At 37.0% G+C, this 19,333-nt stretch overlaps 2 protein-coding genes across 3 annotated transcripts; one reads left to right on the forward strand and one right to left on the reverse strand.

Annotated features, from left to right (window-relative positions):
• Positions 1-1,242: 1,242 nt before the first annotated feature.
• Positions 1,243-8,373, reverse strand: hspa8b (heat shock protein family A (Hsp70) member 8b). Of its 2 annotated transcripts, none has more exons than XM_067451177.1 (9): positions 8,218-8,373; positions 5,210-5,419; positions 4,748-4,953; positions 4,318-4,470; positions 3,001-3,556; positions 2,714-2,916; positions 2,440-2,638; positions 1,910-2,142; positions 1,243-1,834 (listed from the first exon to the last, which is right to left on the reverse strand). In XM_067451177.1, exons 2-9 carry the CDS (start codon positions 5,412-5,414, stop codon positions 1,637-1,639), a joined length of 1,953 nt encoding a protein of 650 aa, XP_067307278.1. In that variant the 5' UTR covers positions 5,415-5,419; positions 8,218-8,373; the 3' UTR covers positions 1,243-1,636. The 2 variants fall into 2 exon arrangements, with proteins under 2 accessions (XP_067307278.1, XP_067307279.1); XM_067451178.1 differs by having other exon boundaries at positions 5,210-5,422; positions 8,218-8,366.
• A 4,593-nt stretch (positions 8,374-12,966) lies between these two features.
• On the forward strand, positions 12,967-19,333 carry si:dkey-4p15.5 (zona pellucida-like domain-containing protein 1). Its single transcript, XM_067451856.1, has 11 exons — positions 12,967-13,193; positions 13,331-13,444; positions 14,075-14,301; positions 14,387-14,571; positions 14,656-14,728; positions 14,819-14,916; positions 18,146-18,226; positions 18,310-18,481; positions 18,637-18,739; positions 18,854-18,874; positions 19,004-19,333. The coding sequence occupies exons 2-11, from the start codon at positions 13,342-13,344 to the stop codon at positions 19,117-19,119; spliced, it is 1,179 nt and encodes a 392-aa protein (XP_067307957.1). The 5' UTR covers positions 12,967-13,193; positions 13,331-13,341; the 3' UTR covers positions 19,120-19,333.

Genomic DNA, 19,333 nt, shown 5'->3' on the forward strand with positions numbered 1-19,333 from the left:
TGATCCCTTCAGTCTGAATGTGAACCATGTCATCTCCCTGATCCCTTCATTTTAGACATGTCATTTATTGTTTATTTTAAAACCACAGAACACAAACTAATAAATGACTAATACAAATGTTCAGTTCATTTTATGTTTATAAATAATGTAATTTCCATTACAAACCAACATCATATTTATATAAAATTGTCCCTTAATCTCTAGGCCTATATACAGTACATACAGTATATAATAGGTTTATGTTTAATAGGTTGGTATTAAAATATAAGACTATATATCAAGGGTTAGAAAAGAAAAAAAGACATTTTAGTTAGAAGCTTTTTATGGTGAAATGTAGAACATTAAAGGTACATTAAAGGTTTTGAAACAAAGGCGTAGCTTGATGATGGCGTGAATGAGTGTGTAATAATGGGAGTTGTAGTCTTGACACTTCACCTTCACAGCTGATGGACACATGCAGAAATCATGTTCATGAATGAGTGAATGTATTAGTTTTATTAATGTTACGGTGGTATGAAGCAGGACGCGAAACACCGATCTCTGAGCTTTTATTATGATGTTGTGGTCGCCGCATTTCGTTGCGTATGTGGAGAAACGCAGCGCTGTTACATGGTTAAAACTATCATACTAAATACATTTGAGTGTGTTGAAAGTGTAACATCACTCTGTGTGTTCACTCGGTGGCTGATATGAGAGAGACTGGTTGCACTTTGCAGTAATCTATAGCTACATTAGAATATCATATTAATAAACACAATGAATAAATGACATGCAATTCATTTAAATATAAATTGTATGATGGATAAAGTGCTCTCGGATTATGTTAACCACTTAATACAAAATAATGTTGTCTACGAGACATTGTAAAAATGTTACTCGCAGTGACTCTGCGATTTAGTGACAATTTGCTGCTCAAGAAACATTTCTTCTTCTTATTATTATTATTATCCAATAACAGTTTAATATTTTGGTGGAAATCGATTTTTTTTTTAGGATTCTTTAATGAATGGGAAATTTAAAAGAACATTTGTTTAAAATACAAATCTTTTGTAACATTATAAATGTCTTTACTGTTTTTTTTTAATCAATTTAATGCATCCTTGCTAAATAAAAAGTACTATATTAGATTTTTTGTTAAATGTTGCTGACCCCAAACTTTTGAACAGTATCATATTTAATCAGTTTACATTTGAGATTATTTCATACTTTGTACTTTAAGGAAGAAATAAGAACACACCGCACTGACTTTGTGAACAGCAAATCCTTTATTGTCAGAAGTGTTAGACACAACAGGATGTGATGCACATACAGCAGCATTTATAACACACAAGTTTAACACAACATGCTGCTCAACGCAGCTACAAATAAAACTGGTAATTAATGCTCTTATGAGTTACACATACACTCACAACTGGTCCAAATTAAAGCGTTGAGGTGTTTTATATCAACAGCTACGAAGACATCTGGTAATAAATTATCTCATGAGTTACACATCAACACACAACTGGTGCAAATTAAAGCATGGGGATGTTTTACATCTTAGAAACATGCAAGAGGAAAAAAAAAAGACGTATTAAAGTGCTCTGTAATAACACAGTAAGAGGCTCCAAACAGTGAAATAAATTCTCAGAACGATTTAATCAACTTCCTCAATGGTTGGTCCAGAGGATCCACCACCACCAGGGGCGCCTCCAGCTCCCGGGAAGCCTCCAGGCATGCCCTCTGGCATCCCACCAGGCATCCCACCAGCGCTCTGGTACAGCTTGGTGATGATAGGATTGCACACCTTCTCTAGCTCCTTCTGCTGATGCTCAAACTCATCCTTCTCAGCGGTCTGGACATAAATGATGAGGTAAAGTGAGTGCTACAGATGCATAAAGATCTCGGAAACAAAAGTTGAGGACCATACCTGGTTTTTGTCCAGCCAGCTTATGACATCATTGCACTTGTCGAGGATCTTCTGCTTGTCCTCGTCACTAATCTTGCCTTTGAGTTTCTCATCTTCAACGGTGGACTTCATGTTAAAGGCGTAGGACTCGAGGCCATTCTTAGCAGAAACCTTTTCTCTTTGGACATCGTCCTCAGACTTGTACTTCTCAGCTTCCTGCACCATGCGCTCAATGTCCTCCTTGCTTAGACGTCCTAGAAGAGTTGGGACCATTGATTAGGGTTAAATAATACTAAAGGTACGGTCACATGTACCATTTCATGTGTGAAATCCAGTCATTTCATTTAAATAAAAATCTGCACCACTGAATGATTGTCGTGTTAGGACGAAAAAGTTCCCAACACATATTTAGCTAATTTTCTAGTTGGTCATGTGAATTTCCTGCCTTAACCAACAGAAATCTTACCTTTGAAACGCCTTAACCTTTTGCTGTAATTTCACTAATGTGACTGCACATTAAAAGACACTCAGGAAGTCTAGAGGTATGCTACCTTTGTCATTTGTGATGGTGATCTTGTTCTCCTTGCCGGTGCTCTTGTCTACAGCGGAGACATTCATGATGCCATTGGCATCGATGTCAAAGGTTACTTCAATCTGGGGGACGCCACGAGGAGCAGGAGGGATGCCAGTCAGCTCGAACTTTCCAAGTAAGTTATTGTCCTTAGTCATGGCTCTCTCACCCTCGTACACCTAGAAGAATGCAATTAAACATGAAACTTTCGCAGAAACTATTGACAAAATCAATGGATATCAGCTGTTGCCTACCTGAATGAGGACACCAGGCTGATTGTCAGAGTAGGTGGTGAAGGTCTGCGTTTGTTTGGTTGGGATGGTAGTGTTACGTTTGATCAAGATGGTCATAACGCCACCAGCAGTCTCAATTCCCAAGGACAGAGGGGTAACATCCAGGAGCAACAGGTCTTGGACATTCTCAGACTTGTCTCCAGACAAAATGGCTGCCTGGACAGCTGTAAAAGAGGAAATACGTATATAGAATTCAAATGACATTCACGAAAGAATAGGGCATTCAGAATGGAGTCCATTTTGATTACCTGCTCCGTATGCGACAGCCTCATCCGGATTGATGCTCTTGTTCAGTTCCTTCCCATTGAAGAAATCCTGCAGGAGCTTTTGGATCTTTGGGATGCGGGTGGACCCTCCAACAAGGACAATGTCATGAACCTGTGACTTATCCAGTTTGGCATCACGAAGGGATTTCTCTACCGGATCCAACGTGCCACGGAAGAGATCAGCATTGAGCTCTTCAAAACGAGCCCTGGTGATGGAAGTGTAGAAGTCGATTCCCTCATAAAGAGAGTCGATCTCAATACTGGCCTGAGTGCTGGAGGACAAAGTGCGCTTCGCCCTCTCGCATGCTGTGCGCAGCCGACGTACGGCCCTTTTGTTGTCGCTGATGTCTTTTTTGTACTTGCGCTTGAACTCGGAGATGAAGTGGTTGACCATGCGGATGTCGAAGTCTTCTCCCCCGAGGTGAGTGTCTCCGGCTGTAGACTTGACCTCAAAGATGCCATCCTCAATGGTAAGAATGGACACATCAAAAGTGCCACCACCAAGATCGAAGATCAGGACGTTTCTCTCAGAACCAACCTGGTATAGGAAAAACAAATCAGTTTTGTTAAAAAAGGACTCTATTCAAGGGCAAAGTCCACACCAAATGAGCACTTGCACAGAGACACACCAAATGGATCCCAAAGAACTAGCGCTGATGAAAGCCAAGTGTGTTGTATCCTGGCATCGGGGCAAAAAAGCTGCACTTGAGAACTACACCCGACTATCAACTAACATATGTGTAAATGAGATAACTGTCTATTTCTAAAGATCTATTTACAGCCTTCAATCTGTAACATTTTGACTTCTTTGCTCGCTGTTTTGCCGTTATTCTCGTGCACTGATTCAATCATTAATGCTGAACAGCCAATCAGAGTTCTCTCTCACTGACAGCAATTCTATATGCAAAAAACCTGACAGCATTCAACTAGAGCCAACGGTGTGGAACACACCCAAAAAACAAAGTCTTTGTTGCTCCGACGCTCAAAAACGAGCCAAAATAACCTTGAATTTGGTTACATGTCGTTTTTGCCAAAATAACTTGCGAGATGTTTGATATTCCATCATGTAAGCAAAGTCAAATGTAGGTAACACTTTAGAATAACCGTCATTAGTTAAAGCTACACTGTGATATTTTCCCTCATCTAGCGGTGAAAAGGTATATGACCATCCAGTGAATAATAGTTTCTATTCTAATAATCATTATTCTTGAAGATCCCCCCCAAAAATGATTATGAACTTGTAAATAAGTATAATATGGGCACTTTAATGTTGCTATATCATAAAAGTAACAAACTTACTTTCTTGTCCAGGCCATAGGCAATGGCAGCAGCAGTCGGCTCATTGATAATTCGTAGAACATTGAGGCCAGAGATAGTCCCAGCATCCTTTGTGGCCTGGCGCTGAGAGTCATTGAAGTAAGCCGGTACCGTAACAACAGCATTCGTGATGGTCTGTAAAAGCAAGATATACACCGTTTAAAAAAAAAAGAACATTGTGCAAAGTTTTGATGTGTTTTTACTGAAGCCAATAAGGCACTTTTCTCCACAAATGTTTGTTCAAACAAGCCTTTTTCCTTCTCTAATAAACTACTGTCAATTTGACAGATTGATTATTTCAACATCTTTAGACCTACAGGCAGCAACAAGTGAGATTCTCAACACCATTATTGCAAATACAAGTCTCTTAGTTTTCAGTGTGCGGAGTATGAAGGTTTTGTATTTGACCTACTTTTCCAAGGTATGCCTCTGCAATTTCTTTCATCTTTGTAAGCACCATGGAAGAAATCTCCTCTGGGTAAAAGGCCTTGGTTTCCCCTTTGTATTCAACTTGAACTTTGGGACGTGAGCTGTCATTTATAACAGTGAATGGCCAATGCTTCATGTCTGACTGCACAACAGTGTCATCAAACCGCCGTCCAATGAGCCTTTTTGCATCTACAGAAAAGCAAATATGGCAACAAACTCAGCTCTCTTAAAACATGAAAAACAGTCATATCAGCAATGGCCGGCAAAAGATAAATGGCCAAAATTGATTTCATTGCGCTTATCAGTTACTCAATCATTTGTGTTAAATTTAAATCTAACTGTAAAAATACAGGAAATAAGCATGCCCAATTAAATATCCAAAATCAATCGATACAGGGTCAATTTTATGAAATCTCACATGTATAGCGCGAGTAAAATCACTTACCAAAGACGGTATTGGTGGGGTTCATTGCTACTTGATTTTTGGCAGCATCTCCAATCAGCCTCTCTGTGTCTGTAAATGCTACATAACTTGGTGTGGTCCTGTTACCCTGGTCATTGGCAATGATTTCAACTTTGCCATGTTGAAAGACCCCCACGCAAGAGTAGGTGGTTCCTAGGTCAATGCCAACTGCTGGTCCTTTAGACATGGTTTCTGCTGGCAGCAAACAGACATTACAGCAATGGTTAATAATCATTATGAAACATGTTTTAAGCATTTAACCCAAGCCTTCCAAATAAGGAGTACATGCCTCTTTATATCCTATTCATAGCTCAATTCTATTTAATGTTTGTGACTTTACTCAAAAGCTTTTTTGGCACACTAGACATCAGATCCTGTGGCCAGCATGAACCACAGAGATCAGCTGTCACTGTGTTAAAGGATGCTACTTCAAACAGAGCTGAAGAAAGCACTTCACACAGCTTGATCATTCATTCGTTTCATTACTGATGCTATTTTTATACTTTCAGTCCAAACCTAAAAAAAAAAATTTTTGTAGACAAAATATGTTTATAACAGAATAACATCCTCAGAACCTTTTTTTTTTTTTTTTTTTAGAAAATTACATAATATTCCGTTTTGAGTGAACTATCCCTTAAGGATAATTGACAGATTATGGAAAGTTAAGGTTCAGTTTCCTTGTTTGCTCAAAACTATTATGTAACATTTTTGATTTCAGTAAGCATTTAGGATTGGAAAAACTGGGAGTGTCTTCTGGAATCATCTACTAGGACATTCCATTAACTGCCATCTACCACGCCCGCACTTACTCAACACTCCGAAAATGTTCTAATGTCATTATTACGGTTCTAGAACATTCCATTAACTGCTATATACCACATCAACACTTACTCAACACTCCGAAAATGTTTGAATGTCATTATTACGGTTCTAGAACATTCCATTAACTGCTATATACCACATCAACACTTACTCAACACTCTGAAAACATTCAAATGTCATTATTACGGTTCTAGAACATTCCATTAACTGCTATATACCACATCAACACTTACTCAACACTCCGAAAACATTCAAATGTCATTATTACGGTTCTAGAACATTTCATGTTATCAATGGGTTTATATGCAAATCGGGTGCACAAAATAATATGGGTAGTTAAAATTTGTAGACATCAGGGCCAATTCTAGGATTTCAATATTAGGGGCATGATTAAAAAAAAAAGTCACTTAATATATTGTTTGTATACTTGGGTAGGCATAAACAATACATTAGGTTTCATTCAGGTAATCATTTTAAATAACCAGCTAATATTCATTAAGAAAATAGACCAACTTTATGTTACTTTAATTATCTAGAGCTGCAATATGTGTGTAAAAAAACTGTCAACGTTTTGAACACTTTTTTTTTTTTTTTTTTTTTTTTTTACAATTTTAAAGAAGATCCACTTTTTTTTTTTCATTCATGGCGATAACATAGAAAATGTGCCATGCTTTATCTGAGGATTTATATTACCTGGTGGAAAACAAACACATTGTTAACATGAAAATCATCACTCTTACAAGCAGATGGCAGCAGAGACCATGTTTTGCAAGTTTTACTTTTGAATTTATTATAAAATTAAGATTATATATATATATATATTTTTTGTGCAATTTTATTGAACTGAAGTATGGTAAGTATTTATACTGTTTTACTTTTAACACAACTATGATTTGCATGTTTTTCTGTACTTTCAATAAAGTGCTTATATTTTTATTATATGTTTTTAATTGCCTAATAAGAACAAATACATATGATCATAAAACATTTTTTTAAATAAAAATATAAATAAATAAAAACATGAAAATAAAGTGGAAAACCCCACACAATTAATTAACTCACAAAATGGACAACTATACAAATTGTCAAATCTGAAGGCAAATACTGTCACAGGCCTCTATGACATATGCAGTCCACTAGTAGGCAGTGTCCACAGGCATTTTCAGGAAGGGGTTCTATCAGACCAATCACAGCGCTTGCAGTCCCCATAGAAATGAAGCAATTGTTACATTTATTGTTACAACTATACCGTTAGTTCTCTTTCTGAGAGAGAGGTGCAAGTCAGGTTACGCGTGCTACATGACATAGCTACGCCGTAGATTCGACGCAGACGTATAAATCAGACATTTTGGGAAGGATTAGGGTGTGGTAAAACCGTCTAGCTCCACCCCTTACATCCAGCGAGGGGGAGCTGGACATAATTTTTTTAACATTATTCTCTCCATTTATAATCTTACTAGATTAACACATACATTTGACAGCCCTAATTGTAATAATATTGCCTGGAACAGGTCTGAAGTGGGATATTTAATTTAGGATATTCCCATGTCCAACCTGATCTGCCCTCTTCACCTAATCTAAAATGAATGACGTGTATGTATGGTTAACGCTGATTGGACAACGCAGTTGTCGACAAGAAGCTCCTTTCACCAATGAGAAACCTTTCGGCACGCCCATTATCCCAACCTGCAGATATCTTCCGTCTCATTTTAGGGGCTAAAGTCCTCATAAAATGGGCCTAGTGATGCCTCTGGAGGTCATTACAAGGCAGTTTGCCCAGAAACACGATAATTTAGTTATTTCCTCGCTTTAGTGTAGTTACCGGAATGACAGCAGCAGTCACCATTCGCTTTCATGATTCAGAAAGAGATACAGTGGATGTAAATGGTGACTGCGGCTGTCAGCAACTAACATTCCGCCTGACATCCCTATTTATGATCCACAGACAGAAAATATTAGGTTTACAACAACATGAATAATTTAAATTGTCGAGAAAACTATGCATACGGAACTAGACACATTGGCAACTTAGAAGATTATAGTCTAATGTATCAGTAACGTTATATCTTGACAACATTCGCAACTGTGAAATTATCATATATATCAATAAACCTTTACACTTTTAACATTCAACGCATAATTATAACCATAATCTTCATAATTCTCACCGGATGAAAGGCTGACTCTGTCAATAACTTGCTGTGTCGCAGATCGAAATATACGCGCTCACTCTGCAGCAGAACTGTGCGTCTATGCGGTAATGCGCTTTAAGACTTCCTGAGAACAGTCCAGAACATTGAACGAGCACAGCAGCCAATCACATCGCACGGGCGCAGCAGCCAATCACATCGCACGATCGCTGACGCGTTCAGACATGGAGAATACCAGCAGAATTCAGACTAAAACAAAATGTTCCGAAAAATAATAATAGTTATGGAGTTCTGGAACATTCCCAGATGATTCAATGTTTTTGTACTAATCCAGTCAAATGGATGGACGTGGTAATGGAAATGTATTGGCCATGGTGAACGATGTAGAAAATATAAATAACCGAATAAAATAAGAGACACTATTTCTAATGCAAGTGATTGATCGAAAACAGCCCACAAGGTAAAGGTATATGGGTAAAACACACTGGCGGCCATTTTGCTCGAGCAAAATGTCTTCTTCGTATAAAAACAAGATGACGGTCGCAACAAAACCTCTCGAATAAGCAACCCCGTTTTGATAATATCCTCCTAATCACAAGTATAGCGAAACACATTTCTTAAGATACAGGACATGTCACGTTTGATAACGCAGGAGCTTAGCGTTACTGGCTGGGTATGTTGTTAGGTTACCTTCTCAGGTAAAGTCTCTGTTCGTATCGTAATCTAACTTTCGCGGTTTCTGAACACTATAATAATGTATGCGCTGCTGTGCTGTGTCTTATTTCCTCCTCCTCCGGAGGTCGCATATTTGTCGGCCGCATGCGTCATTGAGGTCAATAACGGTCACCTTTATAATGGTTATGTTCTGAAATAAGACGTTTGTGGCCGACAAATACAGCCTTCGAAATAAATAGACAGACAAACACAGCCTTTTTGTTTACTAGGTTTTTTTTCCGGCACACACACGCCCCCTTTAAATGATGTCAGAAGGAAGCACTTTTGTGTCATCACAGACTGATTATTAAATAAAGAAATAGATAATGTTAAATAATTACACATGCCCCACTTTTAACAGGTTCTTCTTTTTTTCCTTTTTACAGTCTATGCTTGTTCCACATCACCTGTAGCCTATTCATCTGATTGCACTAAGCAGATTTATTTATTCAGTAGCCTACTGATAAACATAACAGTGTTTATTATTAATAATTATTTTCTTTTCTTATAGCCTACATTTCTTTATTGATTTCCAACAGATGCTCCGTGACACGGCAGTATTGTAAATTTGCAATACCAACAAGTCCACAAGGTGGCATATATTTGTGGAGAACCCGGAGAACCCCGTCAGTCAGATTTAAAAAAAAAATGTCAGTCAGAATCTGTCACAACTGTCAGTATTGTACAGTATGTAAGACAATAAGTCTACTGAAAACGATCTGTGACAGTAACTAAAAGTCCTATAAAAGGGATGCAGGTAGGCTATTGTATAGAGGGTGTGATGAGTTCAGCTTAAAATGAAAGCAAACAGCAGAAAATGGACACACCCTTGAGCCCTGCAGACAAAGCAGTGGTTGATCATTTCAAATCCGCTGGGATGTGATATTTGCAACAAAAAATAGAGGTCAATCAGAAAACAGAAAAATGTTTTGCTCACAATAGCTTTTGTACCTGACCTGGATAAAGCTAAAGGGCAGACAAGCATGCAATCATCATATGTCATAAACAACAAAATAAAGTTTGAAATCACTGCTTTACACTACACTACAACTGTAACCAAAACTATAGAAATTCTGGAAATGAATTATAGCTTTTTCTACTATTAAAATACCCCATTTTTATGCATGTATTATAAAAGGTGTGATGTAGGCCTACTAATTGTACCATGTTGTTGAATACCAAAATTGACCTGTTGGAGATAATCTTTCAGAATCATTGTTCTGCCTCTGCCTTACAAAAGGAATTCCCTTTTTTTTTGTATGTATTTATTTGATTTGACCTGTAATAATCTTTTAAAAGGTGTTTGGTTTCATCAAGGGAACATAACGTGCGTGGTTGCTATCCCGAGAAAGGAACCGTTTCCACCTTTTTGTTGGAATAAGTGTTTAACTATGATGCAAGCAGCGTTATTGTCAATGTTCATAAAGAGAAATTTTATCTCTAAAATAGCTACCTTAAGTGACCAACACCTTTCTTTAACATCCCACCTGACAACAAAGTAACTACACCCGTCTAACATTATGAACCTCTGTAAACGCATAATTCCATCGTGCACCGAGTGGGCAAACGCATTTAAAAATAGGCAGGACCGTTTTTATACTAGCTTATTCACTTCAAACAAAATACTCTTATAGCCTATCTAATGTCAAATATTTCTGTTTAATGTGTTAAAAGGATAGGTAAACCAAAAATAAAATGAACTAAAATTTGTAAAATGTTGAGTTAACCTAAACCATTTTTGTTGGGACTATGACTCATTTGCGCTGACTGAACTGAGCATTGTATTTGTAGTTCCCAGCATGCTTTGCGTAGGGATGGTTCAGGAGAGTAAATGTTTGATGTTATATTTGACATTTAAAAGTTGTGTTATGTTGTGTTGATTTTTTTATGGTTACCATATCTTGAAGTGCAGACCTTGTGATTAGTCTTTGCTGTCCTCAGTGAGCTCTAACTGTGCTGATGCCAGTGTTGAGACATGCTTTACCTGATCATTAGCTGTATGTTACAATTATCAAGGGTTGTTGACTAATAGCTTTTATAGAACTAAAGAATAAAAATTCATGTGACAGTTCCCATATGGGGAGTTATTCTGCTCCTTTTTATCCTACTTTATCTTGTTGGAATGACGTGATTATTTTTTGTAGTTTTAACTAAATGATTTTAAGTTCATTTTAAGATCATACGATCAATCAAAACAAGATTGCAACAAATTATTTCAAACCAATTTGATTTTGTTAGAAAAGCATAATTCAATTTCATAGAAAAGCTTTCCTTAAATTAGTTATATTTTTTCTACAGATTATGTAGAAAACTTTTTATGTAAAGTCTGGCAGACAGACTTTCATCAGTGACAGGTGCCAAAGCAAACATCTAGGAGTTCATCAGTGAAAATGGCATTGGTGACGCATGTGTGTAAAGGCACTGCAGGACGTGGAGGCATATGTTGGGATTGAATAGAGACTTATACTGTCATCAAGATGACATCTTTCCTGAGAGGTTCAAAAGGCACAGTATTGATACACATACTTTAGTTAAAATGATTTAAATAATTTAATAATCTACATCAAATAATGTCAACTTGTTCAAAATAATCACTTTAGCAAAGTTTGCACTATTTTCTGTTAATTTTGATGAATAAAAGAATACATTTTTGTTCAATAAACTTCAATACACTATCATTAAAATGTAAATCTAAAATATATTTTAAGAAACAAAATTATTTTAAAAAGTAAAGATTCTGAAGCTTTGAAGGAGAAGGGATAATAATTTAATATAGATTTACAGTAGTAATAAGTAATATTTTATTATATGAAATTATTAATTTTCATTATAAATATGGGTGATATCAAGGTGAACACTAAACTTAAAGTATGTGATATTTGCCATCTGAATCCAAAGATGTCATTTGAACAAATGGAAAAGTCAGCCAGCTGTTTATTATCATTTTAATTATTGTGCCTTTTGCCTCAAATACCTCCTCTGTTATTTGGAAACTGAAGTTTTATTTACAAAATGTAAAATCGTTAAGAAGACCTTTGTCTTAAAATATATTCAATCATTTTACCGATTCACTTTTGCAACTTATGCAAAAATCGAATATTAGCTCACATTGACGCAGAATCAACTTTGCCTTGCTGCGCACGATCACGTCAAAGATCAGACACATTTCCACGTGCATCTTGAAAAGCGGATGTTTTGGAGAGTGCTGCGGCAACATTTTGGCCAATACACTGTAAAATAAATTTGGTTGGTTTTTGTTGGTTTAACTTAAAAAAGTAAGTAACCTGGTTGCCTTAAAATTTTGAGTTTATTGAAATTAAAAATTTGAGTTGATACAATGAAGGAAATTTGTTTAATAAATAGAAACTCAAAATATTTTTGTATCTGAACCACACAAAAAATGTGATAAATCATGAAAATAGCACTATTTGGCAGGTTTCACTGCATCATCAAAAATAAAACACACACAATTACCCAAAGTACTTACAAACATTTTTAATAATATTTTAATAAAGGTTGTCGAATCTCAAAAAATTGTCATTGTATTAACTCAAAATTTTAATTTCAGTGAACTCAAAATTTTAAGGCAACCAGGTAACTTTTTTTCTAAATAATTTTTTACAGTGTAGAGGTTTAGAGGAAAATAAAACCAAAGAGCCTTTTACCCTGTGGAGCCTTTAGCCCTGTCCCGGACATTTAAAAAGTGAATTAAATTAAAAGGAAAGGTGATGTGGCACAGTTGTAAATATGCCTGCCTCTGCCCCAACTTTTTTGCAGCCATCAAATTCAAAATGTGTCTATATTTATAAAAACCATAAAAATCATATCTACTTTTGACAGTTAAATAAAGGTTAAAGATAATTTAATTATTGATTTTATTGCATTTTACAAAAACATTTCTGGATTTGGTGTTGTGTTACAAATAATGTATTATTGAGCTATTGAATGATTTGTGTGGCTCGACTGAATAGGATAAATTGAGAGCTTAAGACCTTTATGAGAACAGAGACCTTACATTCTTTAATATCCATGTGCCAGTTTCAGTTGTTGCCCTAGAACTATCTGTTCAATCAGCAATACTGATGACAAAATTGTTTTGTAAACTTAGTTACCAGATCTGAATAGATATCAGTAAAAAGATCACCGGAGAGTCTCGTGTTGCTCTCTTCTTTGTCAAGTTTTCTCTCACACACCCTTCTCCTCTGTATAAATACTGAATCTGGAAGAATATGCAAGGCAGGAAGGTGAAGTTACTCATCTAGATCTTGTGCATCCAAAAGGTAACATCGCTATTCTTTAAGAACCCGTTTATTTAACCATTCTTATTATTAAAAAATAATCATTTTTGCCTTCAAATGAAAAATGTCTGTAAGAAATATTTGCTTCTTTGGTTTGTGTAACGGTTTGTCTTCTTCAGTTAGTCTCAGGATGATCAGGCTGCTCCAGCTCTTGTGTCTTGCGGTCGTCCTTCTACAGTGTGAAGGTCAAGGTCTCCAATCATGCCTTGGTAACCCTACGTACAGAGCGGCAGGTTAGCGGATACAGATATTACACTCTCTGAATATACACTGCTAAAATCATCATCTCAATCAGGGTTTGTCTTGTTTTCCAGAAAATATTAGCTCATTTAAATATACTTTAAAAAAGGACAAGTTTATTTGAGAAGCAAAACTGCATGAAATAAAGATGTTAAGAGTTAATAAAAAAATACAGTAATATTGTGAAATATAATTACGAATTTTAATATATTTAGTATGTTTCCAAACTTTTGACAGGTACTGTATATCTTAGGTTGTTTCTTCTTACTCCAATAGCAAAAAATAAAATAAAAACAATAATGTGTGTGTGTGTGTGTGTGTGTGTGTGTGTGTGTGTGTGTGTGTGTGTGTGTGTGTGTGTGTGTGTGTGTGTGTGTGTGTGTGTGTGTGTGTGTGTGTGTGTGTGTGTGTGTGTGTGTGTCAAGAAAGTTGAGGAGATAAATTCTCACTTTTCTTAAACTACAAAATTAAGACTATTTTATACAATTTTACTTCTCAAAAATGTAACTTGTTTTAAGGATACTTTGATATTTTTACTAGAAAACAAAAGACATACAAAATGAATACATAATTCAGACTAATTAATGCATACTTGAGTAACAGAATATGTATAAATCTTTCAGAAAACGCTGATATAACAGTGATTTGTGGGACCGATCAGATGTCTTTAAGAGTTTTCATTTGTCCGATGTATTTTGGTGGATACAATGAATCTCTAATGGCCCTCAATGCTAAGTTTAGCATCCCATCCTGCCGTGGAGTACCAGACTGGACTGTCAATCCTCCCGTCTTAGTGTTTAACTTCTCGATCTCTCAGGATGCGCTCACCCTTTGTGGAAACAATATGAACGTAAGAGCTTTTACTTTAAAGCAATCAACTTTTTAAACATCGAATGCCACAGATTTCTAAAATGTGTGTTATGTTTGTTGGTTAGATCACAAGTCAAGTGGGCACAGGACTATTCTCAGAGTTCTCCCAAGTCCAGTCTGTTAATGTCTCCGGATTTATCAATTCCTGGGATCCCAGCATTAGTGCAATCACTTACAGGCAACAGCTGATGTACCAGTTTTCGTGTCTGTATCCGCTACAGTATATAGTCAACAACACCGAGCTCAGCGTGTGAGTATAAGTTGCAAAAAAACTGTTTCTATGATGAGGTTTATGTGCTTAGCTTTCATGACAAAAGCGTCCTCATTTCAACAGGTCAGGAGTGAGTCTAGCTGTAAAGGACAACAACGGCACCTTCATCAGTACTCTAAGCATGAGTCTTTTCAGCGTAAGGATATTTTCATTAAATGACACTTACACTTGAGTCAGTAAATGCAACTTTCTTGACATCCTCCCTTTCTTTTGGATGTGTTTTTAGAATGTCAACTATACTACCAAACTCACGATACCAGGGTCTGGACTGCAGTTGAAAACTCGCATATTTGTGAGGGTCAAGGCAACAAATCTCACAAACAAGTAAGACTGCAACTCTCCAGTGTTATTAAAGTCAGGGTTGGGAAGGTTACATTTAAACTGTATTTCACTACAAAATCCATGCTTTAAAAAGTCATTTGTAATGTGTTTTGTTAGATTAAACAAGTTTGGTAACTTAAAGGGCAGCTATAGTATGCCCCTATTTACAACATGTAATATAAGTCTCAGGTGTCAGATCAAAATTCCTAACAGATCATTTAATATACCATTTTGAAAATGCCAAATTTTAAGTTTGAGAAAAATTTGATGTTTTTGTATGTCTGTCTATCACCAGACCAATTTCAGTCTTTTAAGATTGAAAATTGGTCTGGGAAGGCTATTCTGTATTTTTACTGCACAAGAGGCGTGATCAACGAGCATTATTCAAATGACTCTGTACACAATTGGATAGTCCTTCAACCAATCAGACCATAAGAGGTGTGATCAATGGACATCGAGCCATCGCTTCTCTATCCATCACTGTGTTAAACCCGCCAATAGTGCGCCAGGTGGCTGTGCCAGTCTGTGTTTGGTTCCTGCAAAAGTGTAACTGCAGGAGGATAAATTAATGTACAGGTTTCCAGACTGCGCTGCAGGGCAAAATCAAATCGCGGGCAGATCAAGCTGGGTTTACCCAGTCTACTGTTTTGTGTGTGTCTCCTTTAAATGCAAATAAGCTGCTGCTTGCCGCCCCAGAGGGCGGAGCCTTCACAGCTTGGGAACAGGCATGAAAACTGAAACATGATACATCTATTTTGGCTTTGATTCTCATCTCTATCGCAGACACACTCACGTGACATTGCAGTTCTTCATCATTAAATATTATCATCTGCATGTGTTTTAAAGCCATATCGCTCTCAATTTGAGCACACACACTTGACGCATGTGCACAGAGAGCTGGATGTCGGCACGCCCGTGAGCAGGCTATTAAACCAACTAGTTCTCTTTCATGTGTTGTTGCGATTAGACTGTCAAATGCACACAACGTTATGTCAGAAACACACAAAGTTCACATGAAAATAGTTGGTTATGTCTGTGCACTTATTCCGCTAGAACAGAAATCACCAGTGGTGGGCTGTCAGGGCCTTCTCTGCTGGCCCTGTCAATATATATATATATATATATATATATATATATATATATATATATATATATATATATATATATATATATATATATATATATATATATATATATATATATATATACGATTATATTTGCAGAAAGAATTTATTTATTTTTTGTGAGGCTGAGCTGTATTTTCCATATGTCATCATCTAAACGCATCACAGCTCCGAGGACCAGCACTAGAAGAATAGCTTGCCTTCCATTGAAGCTGCTATTTTCCATTGGACCATAACTTTGATTGACATGGGTCATCAGCCAATCAAATTTTGATGTGTAGTGATTGAACGGCCCAGAGGCCCAGCGATGTGTCGGCGCTACCCTCCGCTGATGTCATCAGCCGGTTGTGAGCGTGCTAAGTGAAACGAGCTATGGCCGCTGCGGATGACGAGGCGCGATCGAATTGTAGATCCTGATGTCAAGCCGGTAACGTTACTAAAGTGAAAGCAGTGTAATATACAGTACCTACTGCTGTATTTGCTGTTAATATGAATCAAACAACAGAAGATAAACAGAAAATAACTCACTGCTCTTGAACTTTACTAGCTTTATTCAGAACACATTTCTTACTTGAATGCTGCTGCTACTGCTCTGGCAAGGAGATAAACATGGCAGACCTCTGAGGGCGGAGTCTATGCTAATACGGCAGTGTCCATCAACACATGGAAGGGGCCAGTGAAATGTGCCATCACTTTGCAAGGAATTAGCCTGACATGGTCATACTCAACTCTAGTCAGAATATGAGTCTGAAACTGCTCCATTGGGCTGTGATTATGAGGCATTTTTCAACCGAACCAGAAAAGACATCAATTGGATAGAGCTACAACCAATTAGAGCAACGAAGCGACGTCAACAGAGCTCAACTGCACTGTGTTGCCAAGTCTGCATTTTTTTTCCGCGGGTTGTTTTCTATGTCCGCAGGTTTAAGCGACTATTATGTGATATATAGACCCATGAGTGCGAATTTTAGCAGGCAACCTTGCCTAAATAACACACATTTTACCCCCAAACGCCATTTTTTTTCCGGAGAACCCCCCGAGAAGCTATTGTTTAGGGTAGTAGTTGGCGGGTTTTGTTGTAAAAACTTGGCAACCCTGTCTGAACGCACGCTGAAATAAACGATCTTTGCCGGTGTTGTAAAAAAATAAACGAATTTAATGATACACAGAGTACTTACCCAACATGATCATCATTTCTGAGAGAAATTGTGATGGTGAATGCATATACAAACAAGATCTCCGTTTAGGATTCGAGTAAATATAATCCAAGCCCCTTTGATGACGTGCATGATTACGTTACTGTTTATCATCTGTCCATCATCATCTAAAGCCCGCCCTGATGATTTCATTGGTCCGAACAGTTTCTGTTCGGGGATAATTACTCCTCTATGGAGCGAGGCCAGACCGAACCGCCGAACTTAAAATGTTGTGGGCGGGGCTAAGTTCGGCTGGCATCCAGGCTAGCAAGGAATGGTTGTTCTGAGACACTGTTTAGGAGGAATGGGTGGATTCATACCATTTATAGGGTGGTTGTGTGCACACACTGCCAACCCACATTTGTGTTCAAACGTAGGGGCGTTACCCCGGCATCCTGGTCAAATTTGCCCATTGGCCTCTGACCATCATGGCCTCATCCAGGTGGATGCTGCACATTGGTGGTGGATGAGATTCCCTCTCAAAAATAAAAATGCATTATTTATTTATACATATATTTTTAATTTTATTTTAAGTAATCACTTTGGTAGTCTAAAATACTTTTTGGGTGTAACTGTAATTTTAAAATGTAAAATGTAATGTGATTTAATAAAAATACAGTTACTCAAATTTTGTATTTTAAATAAATAACTAAGTATGTATTCCGTTACTCCCCAGCCCTGATTTTAGTATACTATTATAGTATTTATTCATATTTTCAATTAACATTTATTTTTATATTTTCATTTCAAAGTTTGTTTTTAAGTTAAAATGTTGCATCTAATATTTATATTTGATTTTTTTTAGTTAACAGTGAAAACACAGTAACTATTGAATTAATGAAAATTTAAATGAACTTGTCATACAATTACAGATCAACCAAATCTAATCTCTGTTTTATTGTGTATTGTAAGGTTCAATGTGTTGCTGGACCGTTGCTATGCCACCACAAGCCCATATCCAGTCAGCAGCACCTCCTATGATCTTTTTGTTGGGTGAGTCATTTATAAAAAGAGAGCGAGCAGTTAAGAAGACACTTTAATTCTCTTGTGAGAACTACATCTATTGTTGTTTATAGGTGTACTCGTGATGCCCAGACAATACTCGACTTGAATGGGCTATCCCAGGAAGCTCGCTTCTCCTTTGAGGCTTTCCGCTTTGTGGAACATAAGAACCTGACCGTCTCCACTTTCTACCTGCATTGTGTTACCCGACTATGTGAGAACTCCACTTGCGCTGCCTTGACTCCGGTAACTAATCACGCATATATTAATGCCAGAATGTCATTTATTGATTCATTTTTTAGTTCAACTTTGAAGCCTTTTAACTTTCAACTCAGCTTGACTCATGTGTTTATGGTTGTGTGTATATTATCAGACCTTTATTGTAGGTGTGTTTTTTGTAGAAATGCACAAGGAGGAAGAGAGATGCTGATGATAAACAGGGCGACGGCGCTAGTGAGTCAGCCACTGTCAGCTCAGGACCCATCAAAACCACAGTTGAAAGAGGTACAAAGAATCATCTTTATAAACACTAAAGTAAAATAAAGTAAACAACTAAAGTGACTATTTTAGTTATAAAAGAAAATAATTAAAAAGAGAATTCTCTGTTATTTTCCACAGGTGACATTGTGTTCACTAGAGGTAAGAATTGTCTTTACCAACACCTCATTTTAATAAACACAATAAGAAGCTTACCTAAATAGTTATGTTTCATTATATGACGATGTGATTTGATGTCGTCCTCCCCCCCCCCCCCCCCCCCCCCCCCAGATACCTCACCAGCATCTGCATCAGCATCAGTCCCTCATTTGACGTATTTTGGCATAGCCACAGGCTTGCTGAGCTTCTTTCTACTTGACTGGTTCTCCACATCAGGACTTGCATGATGATCTACATCAGGATTTGGGAATTCAGTGTGTTCTTCATTGAACACAACAGTCTTAGAAGATCTCTCAAAAAGTGAGAAAGTATATGTGTCAGTCATCAACATCGGTAGATATAATATTGTTTTGTAATTTAGATTTCTTTTTTCTGTGTTCTATGATTTTCTATGAGAGCAAGAAAAAAAGATAAAAGAAACATATTCATTATGTAGTCATG

The sequence above is a fragment of the Pseudorasbora parva genome, chromosome 8 (genome assembly GCF_024679245.1).
Source record: "Pseudorasbora parva isolate DD20220531a chromosome 8, ASM2467924v1, whole genome shotgun sequence".
In the NCBI taxonomy this organism is placed as follows: domain Eukaryota; kingdom Metazoa; phylum Chordata; class Actinopteri; order Cypriniformes; family Gobionidae; genus Pseudorasbora; species Pseudorasbora parva.

What these genes read in the sequence shown, in the direction of transcription:
- si:dkey-4p15.5 (XM_067451856.1), top strand. Translation starts at nt 13,342, where the DNA reads ATGATCAGGCTGCTCCAGCTCTTGTGTCTTGCGGTCGTCCTTCTACAG. An exon ending in CAAAACCACAGTTGAAAGAG is followed by an intron (nt 18,740 to 18,853) that starts GTACAAAGAATC and finishes TATTTTCCACAG; the next exon opens with GTGACATTGTGTTCACTAGA. An exon ending in TGACATTGTGTTCACTAGAG is followed by an intron (nt 18,875 to 19,003) that starts GTAAGAATTGTC and finishes CCCCCCCCCCAG; the next exon opens with ATACCTCACCAGCATCTGCA.
- hspa8b (XM_067451177.1), bottom strand. Translation starts at nt 5,414, where the DNA reads ATGTCTAAAGGACCAGCAGTTGGCATTGACCTAGGAACCACCTACTCT. An exon ending in CCTATGGCCTGGACAAGAAA is followed by an intron (nt 3,557 to 4,317) that starts GTAAGTTTGTTA and finishes TTCCTATACCAG; the next exon opens with GTTGGTTCTGAGAGAAACGT. An exon ending in GGCTGTCGCATACGGAGCAG is followed by an intron (nt 2,917 to 3,000) that starts GTAATCAAAATG and finishes CCTCTTTTACAG; the next exon opens with CTGTCCAGGCAGCCATTTTG.